This window comes from Aedes albopictus, chromosome 3 (genome assembly GCF_035046485.1).
Source record: "Aedes albopictus strain Foshan chromosome 3, AalbF5, whole genome shotgun sequence".
NCBI classification, from domain to species: domain Eukaryota; kingdom Metazoa; phylum Arthropoda; class Insecta; order Diptera; family Culicidae; genus Aedes; species Aedes albopictus.
The window spans coordinates 321,465,272-321,484,831 of NC_085138.1; the positions used below are offsets into that span (position 1 = coordinate 321,465,272).

Genomic DNA, 19,560 nt, shown 5'->3' on the forward strand with positions numbered 1-19,560 from the left:
AAAAGTTCAGCAAAAGAGATACCGGTTGTGGAGCGGACCTGGTATGATGGTTAGAACACTTGACTATCACGCCGAGGACCTGGGATCGAATCCCACTCCCGACAAACTCACAAAATGTGAGTTCTTCCTTCGGAAGGGAAGTAAAGCGTGGGTCCCGAGACGAACTAGCCTAGGGCTAAAAATCTCGTTAATACAGATAAAAAAAAACCGGTTGGGCAGCGTTTTTTTTTTTGTGAATTTTAATTAGAGCTAAAGGATCCTTCATTTCGCAGCTGTTTTAATTTGGATACTTATTTGCTATACCACTATTAGTTGATTCATCAATAAGATCTATAATAAATCCGACCGCTTCTTCTTCTTTGATTCATCAATAAGAGCAGGTATGGACTGTCTGCCATGAAGGTGTCTGCACAGCCGCTTGACTCCATCATTGACTTCGTGACCTAAGAAATCGAACATCAGCAAGGACCTCAAGCAGAGACTTAGTAAGTCAAGGATGGTGGCCAAGCGCGATCGCGACGAATTCATGGCAAATGCGGCAGAAGCAGAGTCCGTGGGGCTGAGGTACCAAAGTCTACCCAGATGGAAGCCTTCGCATTCGCGGGTAACCCGAAGGATACACAAGCACAAGACGCAATTGTTTCAATCGCAGATCGGTACCAGACAGTCGTCAAGAAAGGCGCTACCAGGCGGAGCTCGCAGGGCCAAAAAGTTGTGTATAGTGAAGGGCAATAATGTCGGAAAGTCAGACCTCCGCCAGGCGTAACGGAATGCAGGGAAGGGCCGACTTGTCCTGAATTGAAGGAAGATCGGGGTTGTGTAGGTCCTCAATCATAACATCAGGTGAGGGCGCCTAGTGGATAGGCAGAAGATGAAGAGGAAAAAGAAACAGGGACAGGACCACAAGGGCACCGAGTCAAGGACAGGTAGGAGGGTAGGTACCAAGTGCGAAAAGGATAACGTTCTCGTCATCAAGACGGTACATGCACTCAGAGGTTTTGAAGGCGATGAAAAGTGATGCCAAGCTCGTGAGTCTTGGAGCTAACGTATGCAGAATTCAACGTAGGTACTCGTACCGAACAAGGTAAAATGATTTTCGAGCAAATATTTGGCGGAAGAGGTCTTTGGTGAGAGCTCTCAAGGGCTTGTCGTGGCACTGCGGTAATAGTGCGAGATGCGGGTGACCACCACAGCCGTTCGGGTAAGAAAAGGCCCGGCAGGGACACACGAGCCCTAGCACGAGCCCTTGATTCAGCTACCTATGGTGGACGCCAAAAAGTCCGTTAAGATAGGGAAGTCGGTCTGTATGTCCGGTGGGCATGTCTTGACCTGGTATACATGCCGCAGGAATGTAAAGACCCTGACAGGAGTAAGCTTTGCAGGCGATTTGGAGGTGAAGGCCATAAGGTGTAAGGCTGCACAAACCCTCCCAACTAATATGTTCCGGGAAGTCCGTGAACAGCAAACACTCGAAGGAAGGGTCCAAAGTATTCGGTCTTCAAAGGACCTCAACTGACAAGTCACATTGCAGGTAATACAGCTGAACCACTGTACTATGGCGTAGCCCAGCAACTGCTGTGTCCGGTAGTCGCTAAGTGGAGGACGTATATTGCCATCATAACGGATCCACACCAAAAAAGCGGGAAATGTGAAACCCTGTACTACTGGCTCAAGCTATTGCGAACCTGCACCGTGCTTGTCTACGGGCTAGGTGACAGTTGCACCGATCATAAACGACAGGTGGTATTCACGGCTGCCGGATTTCCGAACCAGGCGTTTAAAGTAGCTGTTCCAGAGGCGCCAGGGATGTGCAGTTCTGCTATGCAGAAATGCCTTGTCGAGAGAGTCTTCCCAGAGGTTCAGAAGCTACAGAGCCTTGGCCTATAACAATTGTCATTTGCATACGTAATTGTTTTTACCCTTATTACACCCATAAGAAGGGTTTTAATACCGCTCGAAAAACCAATTTCCGATCCGAGGCCCGCAGGGCCGAGTCTCATATACCAATCAACTCAGCTCGACGAACTGAGCAAATGTCTGTGTGTGTGTGTGTGTGTGTGTGTGTGTGTGTGTGTGTGTGTGTGTGTGTGTGTGTGTGTGTGTGTGTGTGTGTGTGTGTGTGTGTGTGTGTGTGTGTGTGTGTGTGTGTGTGTGTGTGTGTGTGTGTGTGTGTGTGTGTGTGTTGTATGTGTATGTGCGTATGTTACAAAAAAAAGTCACGCACGTTTCTCAGCCGTCTGATATCCGATTTGGATTCTCTTAGTTGCAAATGAAAGCTACAACATCCTAGTAGAACGCTCTGAAATTTTATTTCGATTGGACATTTGGTTACTGAGGTATCTTTCGAAGAGTACTTAAAATTTATACAACTAAACTTTTTGAGATTTTTGACCAAGTGTATCATATTACCCGTTGCAAGAAAATAGAGAGCGAAAAAGGTGCAAAATCGCTAATAGACCTCCGCTGGTATGTTTAATCGTTATGGTGTCTTCTACAATAAGTGCGCGAATTGGCCAAGGAATACTGCGCCGAAAACACCGAATTGATTTTTCTTACAGGCGGAGATGTATGGGCACCTGCGCGTACAAATTTTCGCGCAACTCATAATAATAAATATCTCAGCCGTCTGTCAACCGATTTCGGTTTTCCTGGCACCAAATGAAAGCTATAACATCCTAGTAGAATCTTATACAGTATTATTAGGATTAGTCATTTGGTTATCGAGATATCTTTCAAAGAGTAATACAGGTTAACCTTTTGAGAGATTTTTGACCAAGTGTATCACAATAAATATCTCAGCCGTCTGTCAACCGATTTGGGTTCCCTTAGCACCAAATGAAAGCTACACTATCCTTGTAAAAGGCCCCAAAATTTTATTTCGATTGGACATTTGGTTACTGTTGGGGAATATTGAGATGGGACGCTTAATCTCGTTAGCATTAGCTACAAGCTAAAACATAAATTTTATTAATGAGTGGGGTTTAAACTATGGGTAAAGTGCTCACTTACAATTTCAGTGCGTACATCAAAATCAAACCGTATTCCCAACAATGTCGCTGTCTTCGCCTATACGAACTATGGATGAATAATTGAGTTAACTATTGCAAAAGAATTTGGGACGGAAGGGGTATAATTCTTACTTATAGAATTGGCTGGACAACTATAAATTCTCAAAAAACACTCCTATGTACCCAAAGTTGTAGGTTAGATTTCAGAAGGTGATATGTGGTAGCTATTGACCTGAAATTCAAGAAATCTATCTTAATTCTATCTTTGCACCTAACACCTGTGTCAAGCACACCTGCCACTATTCCAGAGCACATATCAAAATTATCAGCAAATATCAAATACAAATTCAGCAATTTTCATCGAATATAAATTCTGTACGAAGCACTAGAAATCACCACGTCATCGCATCGATTCATCTAGGTACTGTTTGCCTAACTCCACCTGACGTTCCTGATGTCATTCTTCGGATCTGTCAAGGACTCGCTCATTCCGATTTCGCCCTGACTGGGTTGCCAGTTTCGCAACAGTTACTAAAATATCTTTCGAATAGCATTTCAATAAATTCCTTTTTTATTTATTATTATATTCGCTTGTTATCTTGCATGAGCTTTTGACCAGTCTATGGGAAATTATTGTTCAATAAATAATGCTGACCTCATATAAAGTGTATACTAGCAGGTTATTGTTTTCTACAAAATTATAAATAACAAATTACAAATAATTCTATGAAAACTAGCAATATGTTAAATGAAAGCTTTGAATTTATATATTGTGGGAAAAATGCAAGAACTGGACAGCCAAAATAACTAGCTAATTCCAAAACTGATTAACATAGTAGAAATATAATTTTTGTCCTTTTTACACCATAATCATGAATACCAAGTACTTCGGAGCTAATTTATTCGACTGATTAAGAGATATTAGACAAAGTGTATCTCGCTGATTTTCTTATCCATTTGTTAATCGATTCAAGATTTTTTGGCTGTTAACAAAAGATACAATATTCCAGAATATGTAAGCTAATTTAAATCATACAAGATTCTAGAAGTTAATAATAATAACAAGACACGGACACGTTCAATGCTTCCAGTGAGCTTTTCGCTCTTTGAAGGAAGCACGACACTAGACAACGGACTAGCATGCAACGCCCAGTGGCACAGCCGAAAACTTTTCCTGACAGCTGCGGCGGGAATCGAACCCGCGCTCCTCAGCACGATGCGACTAAGAGCTTGGTGACTCTAGCCGCACGACCACGGAGCCACATTTCTGGCATTTCTGGTAGTTTAGTCCATGGTCCATGATGCTATTTTGGAAACCAATCCACTAGTTGCCTAATCCACAATATTTTCTAGAACTTTTGGTCCATCACACAAAATAAATATGTGAAATACAAATAATACAACAATAGTTTTAATAAGTTTAAGAAGGGTTCTGTTCACCATAGGTGGATTAAATAGGGGTTTTCAAGTATGTAGGACTTAAATTTTTAATACATTGCCCTAGTCTTTCAAATGAAACAAATTCTACTAAACAACTTAAAAGTAATAGTAATAATGAAATAGGAATTATGACATCCGATTGCAAGTGTCGTATTCAGCAATTCATATAGTTCATTTACACAAAAATCTACGACCCGTATTTCACGTAAATCGCCTCGCGCCACTTTTTTTTTTCAAAGAGTAAACTAAAATTTGTGCATCTAGTTCTAGTATTTCCACATAAATGCAAAGCCTTGCGCTATTTGAGCAAGTGTACCTATTTTGGGCACTTGCCGCTACAACTAACTACTAACTAGTCGATTCCACAACTAATAACTTGATTTTTGCAACACGATGATGTACGCACAGTATCTAACCCTATATAAAAGATCAAATAAATTGGACGAACCAGCACAATTGCGCTGTTGGGCGATAACAGTTTTGCATATTTTTTCATCTGTTTGGTCTATGTTTTATGTGATGTAAACTGTTTCAATAATTCGACCATCACTTTTACTTGTTTGTGTGCAAACAAACTTTTGTTATGTCGCCTGTGAGATTTACCACAACAAGTTAAACAAAAAGTGGACAAAACCCGTAAAACATGAAAAGGCTTTATCTGTCGTATATTTTTTTAATTTCCTATTCATCTAGGTAGTCAAAGCTAGAAATCGAATGATTAACAGTAGTTCTTCCAAATGAGGAACAGTAGCTGTTGTTTTGTTGGGAAATCTAAAAGTTATGGAGAATCAAAGTTGAGTCATTTGTATGGAGATTTCACTTTTTGCGCTCCGCCCCGAAAGCGATATTAAAATAACTTATACCTGGTTTACATCGTTCAACTGAAACGAGCATTTCACTTGCAAAATCCTCAAAAATATTCAAAAAATTTCAAATATTATTCATCCAAAATGAATGATGTGCTTAAACTCAGCAAACGACTCGAACGGCCACTTAAATGCTCTTGAATGCATCTCACTTACACGCAGAAAAAAGCATGATAAAATCAAAAAATATTTCAGGTAAACTCAAAGAAATTGTCAATTTGTTCATGCAACAGAAACAAAACTGTTTGGTGCAAATCGAACGTCACATTTGAAGCAAATTCAGTTCATTTTTGAAACAAACATGCATCTTCTGACAGGTTATGTTAGAAACAAATGTAATTTGTTTTGTTTTTTTTTTGTGGCAGGTTGGCCCTACGGAACCATTTGTTTTCCAATTAAATTTACAAAGTCATTTCCTTCTCTAGGAAAACCCACTTTCCGCGTGGCACTTTCAATGCCAACATCATGTAGATAACATACGCTGCCGAAATCAGTGGGATTTCGTGAAAACTTTTGGTGAAACTTGACTTTTCTTTGCAAGAGGAAATCTTGTTTGGTGCTGCAGCTGGTACTTGAGAGTTTTGTTTATGTTCTCGACGGCGGAACGGGGGGCTCTTGAATGGGTATTGTAGAAATCAATATGTAATTGAATTAGTTTTAAAAATTAATATTTTGGTTTTAAATATTTTATCAATTTACCGAATAAACACGAATATTTTTGTTTCAAACGAACGAAATTTGTCTCCGTGATCTTGGGTGTATCGCGCAAAGGATGACTGGCCTCCGCAACGGCTCGAAGGACCATTTGTTGGGGCGTGTGGTACGTTCGAAGCCAAGATACCATATTGAGAGCAGCTCATATTCCAAGCAGCTTCAATAACTGCAAATTTATTAAAGAATAATTAATTTCTATATAATTACAGTATAAAAACTAATACATTGTAGTATCAGCTCACGGACAAGTCGCCCAACAATAGCGCACAATTTGTACTTGTTCCACCTATCGCGAACTAAAATGCACTGCACTTCGTTCTCAAATCCTGTATAGGGCACTGCACTGTTTTGATTTTGCATGGGATTTTGACGTTTCTTGGCCTTGTTGTTTACAATATTTCTGTAAGAGTGAAAGAGAAGGAGAAAATTTCATGCAGTGCCCTATAGGCAGCTACGGCGGTGCGTTCCAAAAAGAGCCTAACGTATAGGATCTATTCGCAACAGCGTGACTTTGGAAAAGTTTAATGTTCTACTAGTTTATTTGAAATTTAATTTGTGAGACATTAATAAAAAAATTGAAAACCGGTTGAAAATTGAGAAAGTTATGCCACTTGAAGTGAAAACACCTTTTTATTACTCGAAAATTCAACTTTGAGGCGATTGCGCCACCTCTCAATCTCAATTCTTTTTGGCTCAAACTCAGAAGTTTCTCTTTTTTTGTCATTTGAATTCAGAAGAGCTTACGAAGCCCTGGTTTCAACGACTTTTGAAAAATAAGCCACAGCCTACTGTCTAGGGGCTAGGCGAAAGTTGCACCGATCATAAACGACAGGTGGTATTCACGGTTGCCGAATTTCCGAAGCTGTCCTTTAAAGTAGCTATTCCAGAGGCTCCAGGGATGTTCAGATCTACTATGCAGAAATGCATTGTCGAGGGAGTCTTCCCAGAGGTTTGGAAGCGACAGAGCCTGGTCCTATAACAATCGTCATTTTGCATACGTAATTGTTTTTGTTTTAAGTAGGACTTGAATTTTTAATACATTGACCTAGTGTTTCAAATCAAACAAATTCTACTAAACAACTTAAAAGTAATAGTGATAGTGAAATAGGAATTATGACATCCGATTGCAAGTGTCGTATTTAGCAGTTCATAGAGTTCATTTACACAAAAATCTACGACCCGTATTTCACGTAAATCGCCTCGCGCCACTTTTTTTTCAAAGAGTAAACTAAAATTTGTGCATCTAGTTCTAGTATTTCCACATAAATGCAGAGCCCTGCGCTATTTGAGCAAGTGTACCTATTTTGGGCACTTGCTGCTACAACTAACAACTAACTAGTCGATTCCACAACTAATAACTGATTTTTTGCAACACAGTGATGTACGCACAGTATCTAACCCTATATAAAAGATCAAATAAATTGGACGAACCAGCACAATTGCGCTGTTGAGCGATAACAGTTTTGCATATTTTTTCATCTGTTTACTCTTTGTTTTATGTGATGTAAACTGTTTCAATAATTTGGCCATCACTTTTAATTGTTTGTGTGCAAACAAACTTTTGTTATGTTGCCTGTGAGATTTACCAAAACAAGTTAAACAAAAATTAGACAAAACCCGTAAAACATGAAAAAGCTTCATCTGTCGTATATTTTTTATTTCCGATTTACATCTAGGTAGTCAAAGCTGGAAATAGAAAGATTAACAGTAGTTCTTACAAATGAGGAACAGTAATTGTTGTTTTGTTGGGAAATCTAAATGTTCTGGAAAGTCAAAGTTGAGTCATTTGTACGGAGATTTCACTTTTTTGCGCTCCCTCCTGAAACGGATATGGAATTAACTTATACCTGGTTTACATTGTTCAACTAAAACGAGCATTTCACTTGCAAAATCCACAAATATATTTAAAAATTTTCAAATATAATTCATTCAAAATGAATGATGTGCTTAGACTCGAACGGCCACTTGAATGCTCTTGAATGCATTTCACTTGAAGCAAGTGTTTACATTGCTCAATTCATGCAGTGCGTAAGCAAACTGAATTGACTTGAATTCAACTCACATGAATCGCGGGTTCAGACAGGGCAAGTGAGATGATTTCGTTTGACTTGAACAAAAAAGTTCAACATGTTCAACTTTCGTTCAAGTCAAGTCAGTTGCTCAACTGAGATGAACGGTGGTGTTTGCACGTTCAATTCGCATTCATTTGGGCATTTTTCATAGACTTGAGTCAAGTAACTTGCTCCATGTAAACCAGGCATTAGTTATAGTGACAAGTGGCTAAAATAGGTACACCTGTCCAAATGGTACAAAACCCTTTTGTTTAATTTCTTTACTCTCTCGCTTAAAAAGAATGCCGTGGTGGTTCATCTTGTATCATCATCTGCAAGAGGAAAATAATACATGCATTTTGCTGCGTTTTCGGTCTCATATGCAAATTCCACTAGCAAAGAAAAATTTCTTCTCCTCAAACACTATGGTAAAGACTATCAAACCTACATACCATCAGACAGTCAAACTGACTTCACACCAACCGGTACCGCACCGGCATATGTTTACTCAGCTGTGAATTTTGCATCGAACCTTCTCATATCTACCTATGTATCTTCTAGCCGGGGGCGGAAAGCAATAAACTAAATACCGGATGATTCCCCTTTTTCAAATTCTCGCGCGCGCGTTCTTTCGTGCGTGGCGCTCGTAGATTTTCCAATCTTCTCCGAATGCCTCCATCATCAGTAGGTAGAACTTTGCCCCTCTTGGTCTGACGGAGGTTACCATCCAACGCAACAACGAAACGATATGAGGCGACCCTTTGATGAACGATTCGATTATTGCGGTATGTATGGTGTTTATTTGGGTTTGCAATCCGTTCGTTCGGTGTCGGATTGTGGTCCGGATGTTTATTACAGTTCGACGACGGAATGGCGTTTCTGCATAGTATGCAGCTTGGTGCAGCTGAGAATCGTATTACATATAAGCCAATGTACTTTGATAAAAAGGATTTGATTACATTGACTTCAGGTTATGTGTATTGGATCGATTCCCGCTCGCTCTGAAACTTTCCGTATTAGCGTTTTCCTAGAATGTCTTAGTCATAGAGTGGCATCTTATCTGCCTTATCTTTGCCATAGGAATTCAAAATAAACATTGCCAAGAGATTCTGAGTTAGTTAAATGTCGAAGTGTCAAAAGAGCACTAAAATTAGAAGAAGGCATTATTCTTACGGCTAGATGGGTAAGAAGAGGTGTTTCCGAAACACTTGTTGAAAGAGTCATATTTAGCCATATTATTGAGGATTCCTTCAGTAAAAGTACTCCTTTAAGAATAAACAATTGCCTCTCCTTAAGATATGTATCAATCTACCTGGAATGATTCCATATATGATAATATGTGAGAAGTTTTGAGCGATCATCATTTAGAATGCCACCTGAAGAAAATGAGTTTTGTGTGGGATGTTACCAAGCCGGTTTCATCGATCATACGACAGTATCGACAGCACAGTGCTATGAAAAATCATGAACTAGAAAAGCTATCGATGGACGGTATCCAAAACAGCGTAGAGATTTCGGGTGAACTAATCAATTCCTTCGAGTCTCGATTGGGACTGCAGCTGGGTGATGGGCTTTCCTGCCTACTATTCCGCAATGCCTTGGAAGGTGTAATGCGACGAGCCGGGCTCAACAGCCGGAGTACGATGTTCACGAAAACCGGCCGATTTATCTGATTTGCAGATGACATGGATGTTATTGCTAGAACATTTGGAACGGTGGCAGATCTGTATGCGCGCCTGTTACGTGAAGCAGCAAAAGTCGAACTGATAATGAATGCAGCTAAATGCTAAAACGAAGTACATGCTGGAACTGTGCGAGACAGGACAAGCCTTGGCAGCAATTTTTCGATAGATGCGGACACTCTCAAGGTGGTAGAAGAACTCGTCTACCTTAGTTTCTTATTAACAGCGAACAATAACGTGAGGAATGTGAAATACGAAGGCGCATTTTCAGTAGAAGTCGGGCGTACTATGCGGGCTCCAGAAGAAACTGTGGTCAAAAACGCCAATTCGCCTCCGCAACAAATGTACCCTGTACAATACGCTACTAAGACAGGTGGTCCTCTACAGACACGAGACATGAGCCATGCTCCAGGTAGACCTGCACGCACTCTGAGATTTCGAGCGAAATGTGCTATGGACGATCTTCGGTGGCGTGTAGGAGAACGACGTGAGCCGACGAACGATGAACCACGAGCCTGCTGCACTGTACAATGAACCCAACATCCTGAAAGTGGCTAAAGCAGGGTGGGCAAGGCATGGTGCAAGAATGCCGAACAAAACTCAAAGTTGGTGTTTGCTAACCAACCGATTGGTACAAGCAACCGTGCAGTGCAGAGAGCACGATGGGCGGACTAGGTAGAGCGTGATCTGGCGAGCGTTGGGTGTGACTGCACACCAAATTTTTTTCGCTGAAAACCAGAAAATTTTTGCTGAATTTTGCCGAGCTGAAATTACAGCAATCTGTTCAGCAATAAAAATTACTGATAATTTCAGCAATGTCAAGTGTCATCGTAAACGTCAATTGTTTGCTGAACAATCAGCATATTTTTGGAGTTTGCTGAAAATTCAGTTGTTTCGACCGGCGTGAGCTTTGCCAGCACTTTGCTGATAGAATTCAGTAAACTATACAAAAAAAAATAAAAATCAGCCTTCGAGTTTTGCTTTTAGATACTTTTTTTTTTATTTTCATGACTTTATTGTATGCAACATATATAATTACAACATCGACTGGAATTGACGATAATCCTGCGAAATCCACCAAGAAAGCCATTAGCAATCGTTTGTCGAACGTTTAGAGCCTGGGAAAGTACTCTGTATAGCATCTGAAAGTGTTAAAATTCGGCATGTATTTACCGTTGAAAAAACTCGGATGCGGAATAATAACACTGTTTGCTTTTGATACCAACCTGTTCTATAAAGGTGTCGCAGAAATTTCGGGTTCAAACACGCACAGTATAATTAAAGCTAATTTTTAAAACTGGAATTGACGATGGGAAAACGCAAGCGAAGCACAAAGTTATTTTTTGCATTTTTTCTTTTGTTTTGACAGTTGACCATCCGAGCCGGCGAGGCATCGGAAAAACTTGCTGAAATTTCAGCAATCCAGGCGAGTTTGCTGATTTTCAGCTAACTAACCCGGATTGCTGTTTTTTTTCAGTAAACTCAAAATTTGCTGATTTTGTTTCAGTAAAGCGTTTTGCTGAAACCTTCAATCGATTTTTGGTGTGTGACGTTGGAGAGCTGGAGCCTAGGCTGGAGCTGCAAATCGAGTATTCTGGCGGCATATTGTTGATTCAGTATTATTTTACCGCTGCATGGTGGGAAATACACGGTGTTTAAGGTGAAATATCAAAAAATCCCATTGCAATTTTGCATACAAACTTTAGAGGAACAAATCTGACGAACGCAGCATCGAACCAAGTCGCACTTGTTTATCCTGGCTTTGCTCACTTTCAAAAAAAGGCAGCTTTTGCAAATCGAGCGCATTTGTTTACGAATTTTTAAGATTGGTGCTCTTGTAAACGTGAGTAGGGGTCCAAGTCGGCCATTGTGGCAGCCATATTTGTATCCTCTGATATTTCCCCTTAACATGCTCCAATTAATGAATCAACCATTAAGAAAGTTCGTGTATTTAGCAAATTTGTACAGAAAGCTAATGATTTTCAATTGGTGGAAAGTATAGTACGCAATTTTACCACTACTACGTGTTGCTATTGTGTATTTTTTAGATGCTCCATCGCATGATCCAGATCACCTACGAAGTTCATGTGTTCAGTTTTTCAGAACTCTTGAAGTTCTCGAATGGCGTAAAATTTGGTACGCAACTTCACTGATACGTGGTACTTAGACCGACCCACATTTGTATGAAGCGAAAAAAAAGTTCTCAAAATTCACGGGGCACCCTCTAGAATCGTGCCTTTGGATGAGAAGAACAATCTGTGAAAGATTCAGCTCAATCGGTTGAAAACTGAGCTGGCGCAAATGAGTAGAAGGTTTGTATGGGATGTTCAGTCCAAATATATGGGAAAATGGATGACCTCCAGTCTCTCATACAGCACGCCGGTTTGGCGTGTTCGATTTGACTCATAATTGAAAGAATAGCAGTTGATACCCTAATGAACAACTTTGTAGAAGACCATATCATATGATAAAACTTAATTTAGTAGCGGTTTTAGCCAACGAAACCAGGATTAGGACATCTTCCCCCGTTTACTCTCGGTTGTTACATGCAGCACGTGTTTGCCGTTCGAAACTTGCTCACTACATCATAGGCGGCTATGTTGTCCTTCATTTCCATTGCTCACGCATGTGGGTGAGTATCGAGACAATGTAGAATTACATAGCTGCCTATGATGTAGCGCGCAAGCTACGGCCGACCAACACGTGCTGCATATAACAATCGAGAGTAAACGGGGGAAGATGTCCTAATCCTGGTTTCGTTGGCTAAAACCGCTACTAAATTAAGTTTTATCATGATATGGTCTTCTACAAAGTTGTTCATTAGGGTATCAACTGTTATTCTTTCAATTCTGAGCCAAATCGAACTCGCCAAACCGGCGTGCTGTATGAGAGACTGGAGGTCATCCATTTTCTCATATATTTGGACTGAACATCCCATACAAACCTTCTACTCATTTGCGCCAGCTCAGTTTTCAACCGATTGAGCTGAATCTTTCACAGATTGTTCTTCTTATCTAAAGGCACGATTCTAGAGGGTGCCCCGTGAAATTTTTCGACATTTTTGTATTTGGGCCGGTCTAGTGGTACTGTACTAGTATGCATTTTATATATAGCTTTTTGATATGTTAGATTCCATTATTCTGACGTCCTAGAAAGTTAAGATCCTCAGCAAAGATGTCGAAAAGTCTTTGGCTCTCAAGTTGTGGAGAATGTTGTATGCAATCTAAGCGCAACGTGGCGCTTGCATTTTAAATAAAGGACTTTCTACATGTCTTAGAGGTTGTCCATTAATCATGCTCTATAGCCATGGAGTACATTTGGGGATTACTTCTGGAGAGATTAAAAGTATTTCTCCTGTAGTTGTTCTAGGGATTTTGCTAGATTTTTTTTTACAGAGACCTCTTCGAGAATTTTCCCGATGATTCCTGGGGCTGTTCATAAACCACGTAGAACTCTAGCAACTCTTCCTGGGATTCCTACGGGTATTTCTCAAGGGATTCCTCCACGAATTTCTCCAGGGATCCATCCAGGAATTCTTCCAGTGATTCTCTAGGAATTGCTTCAGGGATTCCTGTAAAAAATCCTCCAGGAACTCCCTCAGAAATGTCTCATGAGATTTCTCTAGGAATTCCTCCAGAAATTCCTCCAGGAATTCTCCTAGAGATTCCTCCAGGAGTTTCTTCAGAGAATCCTCCGGGAATCCCTACACGCATTCCTCTAGTAAAGTGACCCGATTTTGTCAGCCCCTTCTCGGAACACATTTTTTGCTCTCCTCGTGAACCTAAACAACTTTTGAAACTTTTTATCCCTCTATGTTCTGCCCTTAAGCTGTAGTTTGATGATAAACATGGATGAATTGGATAAAATTTGACCGTAAGATAACGAGAGCAAAAAGTTTGTTGCAAAATGGGGCTGACAAAATCGGGTCCTTACTGATCCTCCAGGAATTTCTCCAAGGCTACACTCGGGAATTCCTTCTGTGATTCTTTCGAAACAACTTATTTTAAAAATGCCTCCAAAGATTCGCCCAGGAACTCATCTTAGGATCCCTTTAGGAATTCCTCCTTGAATTGCTTAAGGAACATCCAGACGAATAAATTCAGTAATTCCCCCAGGAACTGTTTAGTAATTCCCTTAGGAATTCCTCTGGAAATTGCTTGCGGGATTCCTTCAGGAATTCCTGCAGGCATTACACCAGGATATCTTCCAGAGATCCCTCCAAGAATTCTTTCAGGGATTCCTCCATGCATTCCTTCAGGATTTCCTTCAGGCATTCCTCCAGAGGTTCTTCCAGCAATTTCTTCAGGGATTCTTCCAAGAATTCCACCAGGAATTCCCCTAGGCAATGATGCAAGATATCACCTCACGAATGCTCAATCAATTTATCAATTGTATTTTTATCGCTTGCGATTGAACTGTACACTGCTCAGCGATGACTGGAGGTAAAAAGGTGGCAAAACGAACATGATGTAACTCACAAACGATTTTGCACACATCTGTCAATGCCGCCACATGCTCACCCGAATAGTCTAACAACACCGAATGGGTTGGTTTTAGAAGCTACGGCACGAACGCTTGACACGCACACAGAAGCAACATTCGCATGTACCGACACCACACCAATAACGTTCCCAGCCTACGATGCTTCGCGATAAGCTGATCGAAAAGCATCGAAAGCGAAGAAAAGCAGGCTTGGCTGGTACGCAACAGCTCAACGGCGAAAGGGAGCATCCAACAATGCTGATCAGCGTCGAGTCTGTTCGTGTGCTATTCGTACGGGAGGTTGTTTTGATAAAAGCGAGGTAGGGTGAAAACGTATACGTTGTCGAAAGCGAATCGCATCATTTCGCGAATGTTTTCACCAAATAGCAAGCTTGCCCCTAGGAATTACTACAGGAATTCTTCGAGGGATTCTTCCAAGGGTTTGTCCAGATACTTCTACAGGACATCCTCCAAAGATGTCTCCATGAAATACTGCAGGAATTCTTCCAATAAATCCACCAGGAATTCTCCTATGCAATCTTCCATGTGTGCTTCCAGGGATTCCTCCTTAAATTCTTGCAAAGATTTCTACAGGAATTCTTTCAGTTATTCCTTCAGTAATTCCTCCAGATATTCCTCCAGGAATTGCTCCAAGTAATCCTCCGGGAATTCCTCCAGGAGGTCAATACTGAAACCAATTCTCATGTAGTCAGTAAGCACTGAAATTCCATTACAAACTGAAAAGTGTTGAAACAATAGTTTTATTCCCATCTTAAGAATTCTAGTATTTCATTCTGGTTGAAGCCATTATCCTGACCAGCAAAGTTCAGAAAAGTTTTTGAAAAAAAGTGTTTCATAGACGAATCTCAAATCCTGGCCCGTCAATTGGTATGGCGTGTTAGCTGTGGCCCGCGGGCGTAAAAGGTTGGACAGGCCTGCTCTTGTTTTAAGAATTCCTCTAAGGATTCCTACAGGAATTCGTTCAGGGATTCCTCCTGCAGTTCCCACAGGAATATCTCTAGGAATTCCTCCAGGCATTTCTCCAGGAATTTCTACAGGAATTGATCGAGGAATTGCTCCTAGAAATCCTTCAGAAATTATGTCAGAAGTTTTTCTAGGGATTCCTTCAGAAATGCCTGTAGAAATTCCTCCAGGAATTTCTCAGTGGGTTTTTCAGAAATTAAAAACTAATAGAATAGAATTCTCCCTGAATTCCTTTAGAGATTCCTCCAGAAATTCATCAATTAAGTAATTCTTTCATGAATTCCTCTAGAGAATCGACCAGAAATTTCTCCAGGGATTCCTCCAGCAATTCCCACAGCAATAACTGTAGGAATTCCTCCAGGATTTTATCAAGGAATTCCTCCAGAAACTCCTCCAGGAACAACCCCCCGGAATTCCTCCTGGATGTCTTTCAGAAATAACATCAGCAATTCCTCCAGGAATTTCTCTAGGGATTTCTTCAGAATTCTCCAGAAATACCTATATGAATAGTTTCATGGATTTCTCCACGACTTTACCAGGAATTTTCCAAAGATTTTTCCACGAATTCCTCCAATGATTTTTCCCAGGAAATCCTCCTGGAGTTTCTCAAGTAAATTTAAAAAAAATCTCTTGGAATTCATCCAAGATTTTTTCTCGAGGTTTCTCCAGAAATTCTTACAGGTATTGCTCCAAGAATTCCACCTGGAGTTTCCCCAAAAATTTCTCCAGGAATTCCTGCTGAGTCTCATCCAAGAATTCTTCCAGGGATTACGCCAAGAATTTGTTCAGAAGTTCCTCCAAGCATTTCTCCAGGATTTTCTCTGGAGATTTTTTCCAAGAAATTCCTTAAAGGATTCCACCAGCAATTCACACGGGAATACCTTTAGGAATTCCTCCGGGATTTTATCAAGGAATTTTTCAAGGAATACCTCCAGGAACTCCTCCAGGAACAACCCCAGAAATTGCTCCTGGACGTCTTTTAGGTATTACATCAGCAATTCCTCCAGGAATTTCTACAGGAATTTCAGTAGGGATTTCTTCAGAATTCTCCAGGAATATCAACATGAAGTGTTTCATGGATTTCTCCACGACTTTACCAGGGATTTTCCAAAGATTTTTCCAGGAAACCCTCCTGGAATTTCTCAAGGGATTTATCAAAAAAATCTCAAGGAATTCCTCCAAAAAATTTTCTGGAGATTTCTCCAGAAATTCTTCCGGGTATTGCTCCAAGAATTCCTCCAGTAATTTTCCCAAGAATTTCTCCAGAAATTCCTGCTCAGTCTCATCCAAGGATTCCTCCATGGATTACGCCAAGAATTTGTTCAGAAGTTCCTCCAAACATTTCTCCAGGCTTCTCTCTGGAGATTTTTCCGGAAATTCCTTCAGGGATTCCTCCAGCAATTCACACAAGAATACCTGTAGGAATGCCTCCGGGATTTTATCAAGGAATTTCTCCAGGAACTCTTCCGGGAACTACCAAAGAAATTAATCCAGAAATTTCTCCTGAACTTTTTTTAGATATTACATCAGCAATTCCTTCAGGAATTTCTCCTGGAAATTCTCTAGGGATTTCTTCAGAATTCTCCAGGAATACCTACTTGAATTGTTTCATGGATTTCTCCACGACTATACCAGGGAGTTTCCAAAGGTTTTGCCAGGAATACCTCCAAAGATTTTTCCAGGAAACCCTCCTGGAATTTCTCAAGGGATTTATCAAAAAAAAAATCTCAAGGAATTCCTCCAATAGGGTAATTTTCCAATTGTTGCACGGCTAAAAATTCGCCAATTGTTGCACACCTCATAAGAATAACATGGAGTGTGCAACAATAGGCGAGTTTTTAGCCGTGCAACAATTGGAAAATTACCCTAATTTTTCTGGAGATTCCTCCAGATAAACTCCTAAAGGTAGGCAATTTATGAAGAATTTGAGGTTTAACTTTAATAAATCGTCTATTTTAAAGAAAAGGGAGCACTTTCATAAAAGTATCGCGTATGAAATTCAATTCTGGGATGTCATATTGAGTTATTACAGTGATTTCAAATCTCACGGTGTATCTAGTATCCATTCTAAGCATGAATGATTGAGGATGTGCCCGATTGCGATACGAAACACAGCTAAGAAAAAATGATTTATTTAAAGTTAATAAAACTTACTTTTCATTAATTCCATATAATTCAGTAGCTAAACAATAACATATTACGAAACGTCTTTCATGAACATGAACAGATGTACATGTAATGAAAATGGTTTATTTGAACATTCCATGGTCAAATCGATCAATGTTACCCCGCTGATCAATGATGCCCCGGTTTACGGTATTGAACTGGCTTGAATAGTAAACAGCTATTTAAGCGTATTCTGTATTTTTTTAACTAAATGTACCGATCCTTTACAGAGTAACAGACGTATTCCAGTTTCCAGATTATTCCAGATACAGCCTTTAGAATTAGTCCAATTCTATTGGACATCCTAATTTATTAGAGAGTACTATGGCAAGCCGATTTTATGCCATTTTGTCAAACACAAGGCTATGGACGACAAATCCACGATGATTTACAATCCATGGTTGTTCGACGTTTTGTTTCCATTGTTGTAGCTGATTTCTCAGTTTTGGGAACTCAAAATGTTTAGTTTTGTATTGAGCATCTCATTTTTGTATTAACGACAAATTACACTGCATTCGTGTCGTCGATATTTGGCCATATTTTGTAGTAAACTGTCACCCAGTTCTCGTTATACATTTTTGTGATGTATTGTAGATTTTGGAGCTTCTTGTACGCAGCTATTGTTGTAATTCGAAACACTGGAACGTTTCTATTATCACCGACCTGCATAACACAATGCGATGAACACGTACAAAACCTTGTACAATACGCACACACGTATATCTCAGCAAAATTTCATATTCATGTATGTGACTTAATTTCTATTGTTGCTGTCGAAAATCTGAAATCGACATTTTTATTGTGCGAAATCCAGTTTGCAAATGAGGAAGAACATTCAGGGCGTCAGTCCAGGAAAGGCGTATTGGAAGCTGGCCATTTTCAATCACTAGACGTTGTAGACAGTCAGTGTTCGCCAACCATCATAAAACTGACGTGATGAAAGTTGCGAATCTGTATTGATATCGTGGCCAAGATATTGACCACCATCGATGATTGGCTGAGATCTGTTGATTGTCTAGCGATCTGCCGATTCAGTGCTGGTATGCGGCAGCAAAATCCACCGTAGTGTTCGTGTATTGCATGTCCGCATATGTGTATCGCATATCATATTAGGCTGGTTCAACTGTGTATAAATTATCTTGTCCTTGTCTCTCCTTCGCCTTCGTGCTTCGATACTCATCGCAGTACGGGGCTCCACTCTTTCGGCACGTATCGGGAACAGCAACAACTACTACCAGAAACTGGTGCAAAGAAAGGTGAAGAAAATCTCCCACTTCTTATATTTTAAGAACATTTTTTCACCACGCAAAAAAGAAAAAAAATACCGTGTGGTACAACATGAATAAAACCAAGCAGAAGAACTGCACTTGTGCAGTGATGTTCACTTCCGGGACTGCTGTAGACGGATACCGTCACAACAAAACCGTTTTGGACAACTCACCTTCCGCATAGTTCACACGGCAATCGGCCAGCAAAATCAGCAGAATAAGTGCACTTTTGAACACAACACCATCAACATTCGCCATCATTTTCAATCACACAGACGGACCAATAGAGACATACGCCGTCGTCGATTTCTTCTCTTCCTGAACTGCACTATTGCACAAGCTGGTCGTCACTTTTACTTAACTTTTTCCTGATTTTTCACACACCTAATCCAACTAGACCACTATTGGCACACCACACGACACTGGAAATCTTCCAAAATCCACACCAAACACGCAGAATGGACCCTGAAACCCCACCACGATCTAGATCTACCGCCGAAGACGACGACGACGACAACGACTGCGATATTCAGCTATACCAATAATGGCCAGAACTAGCACGAGACGTACGCAAGGAGGGGCGCAACAGAAGGAGGCACGGTCGCCACTTTGCACAACGCAAATCGAAACGTCTTGACTCCGACGAACGTTTTACGGACTGCGACTGACTGCTTGACGTCTACTCGAACACCTTCGCGACTACTAACTAAACCGACTAGTGGACCAATAAAGGCGACAGACACAAAAGCCACCACCGCAAAACGTTTCTTTGGGCGGGTGTAGTTGTGAAGTCGAACGTGCCGAGTTCGCACGGTGTGTTTTGACGGCTGAAACTGACAGTCATGTGTCAGTAGTGTGATAAGAACCGAATAGGTTGCGTGGGGAGAGTGAACGGTGCT

At 40.6% G+C, this 19,560-nt stretch overlaps 1 protein-coding gene and 1 long non-coding RNA gene across 3 annotated transcripts in view; both read right to left on the bottom strand.

Moving 5' to 3' along the window:
• The window catches only part of LOC109623305 (plexin domain-containing protein 2), a 105,005-nt gene extending 85,647 nt beyond the window's left edge, over positions 1–19,358 (bottom strand). For both annotated transcript variants that reach the window (XM_062842793.1, XM_062842792.1), the window contains exon 1: positions 18,835–19,358. In XM_062842793.1, the coding sequence (XP_062698777.1) occupies positions 18,835–18,922 (88 nt within the window). In that variant the 5' untranslated portion in view covers positions 18,923–19,358. The remainder of the gene's footprint in view (positions 1–18,834) is intronic.
• LOC115268677 (uncharacterized) lies at positions 1,987–17,117 on the bottom strand. The gene is made up of 3 exons (XR_003898384.2): positions 3,302–17,117; positions 3,141–3,240; positions 1,987–3,075 (listed from the first exon to the last, which is right to left on the bottom strand). It is a non-coding gene; the product is annotated as an uncharacterized LOC115268677 (long non-coding RNA).
• Positions 19,359–19,560: the final 202 nt, after the last annotated feature.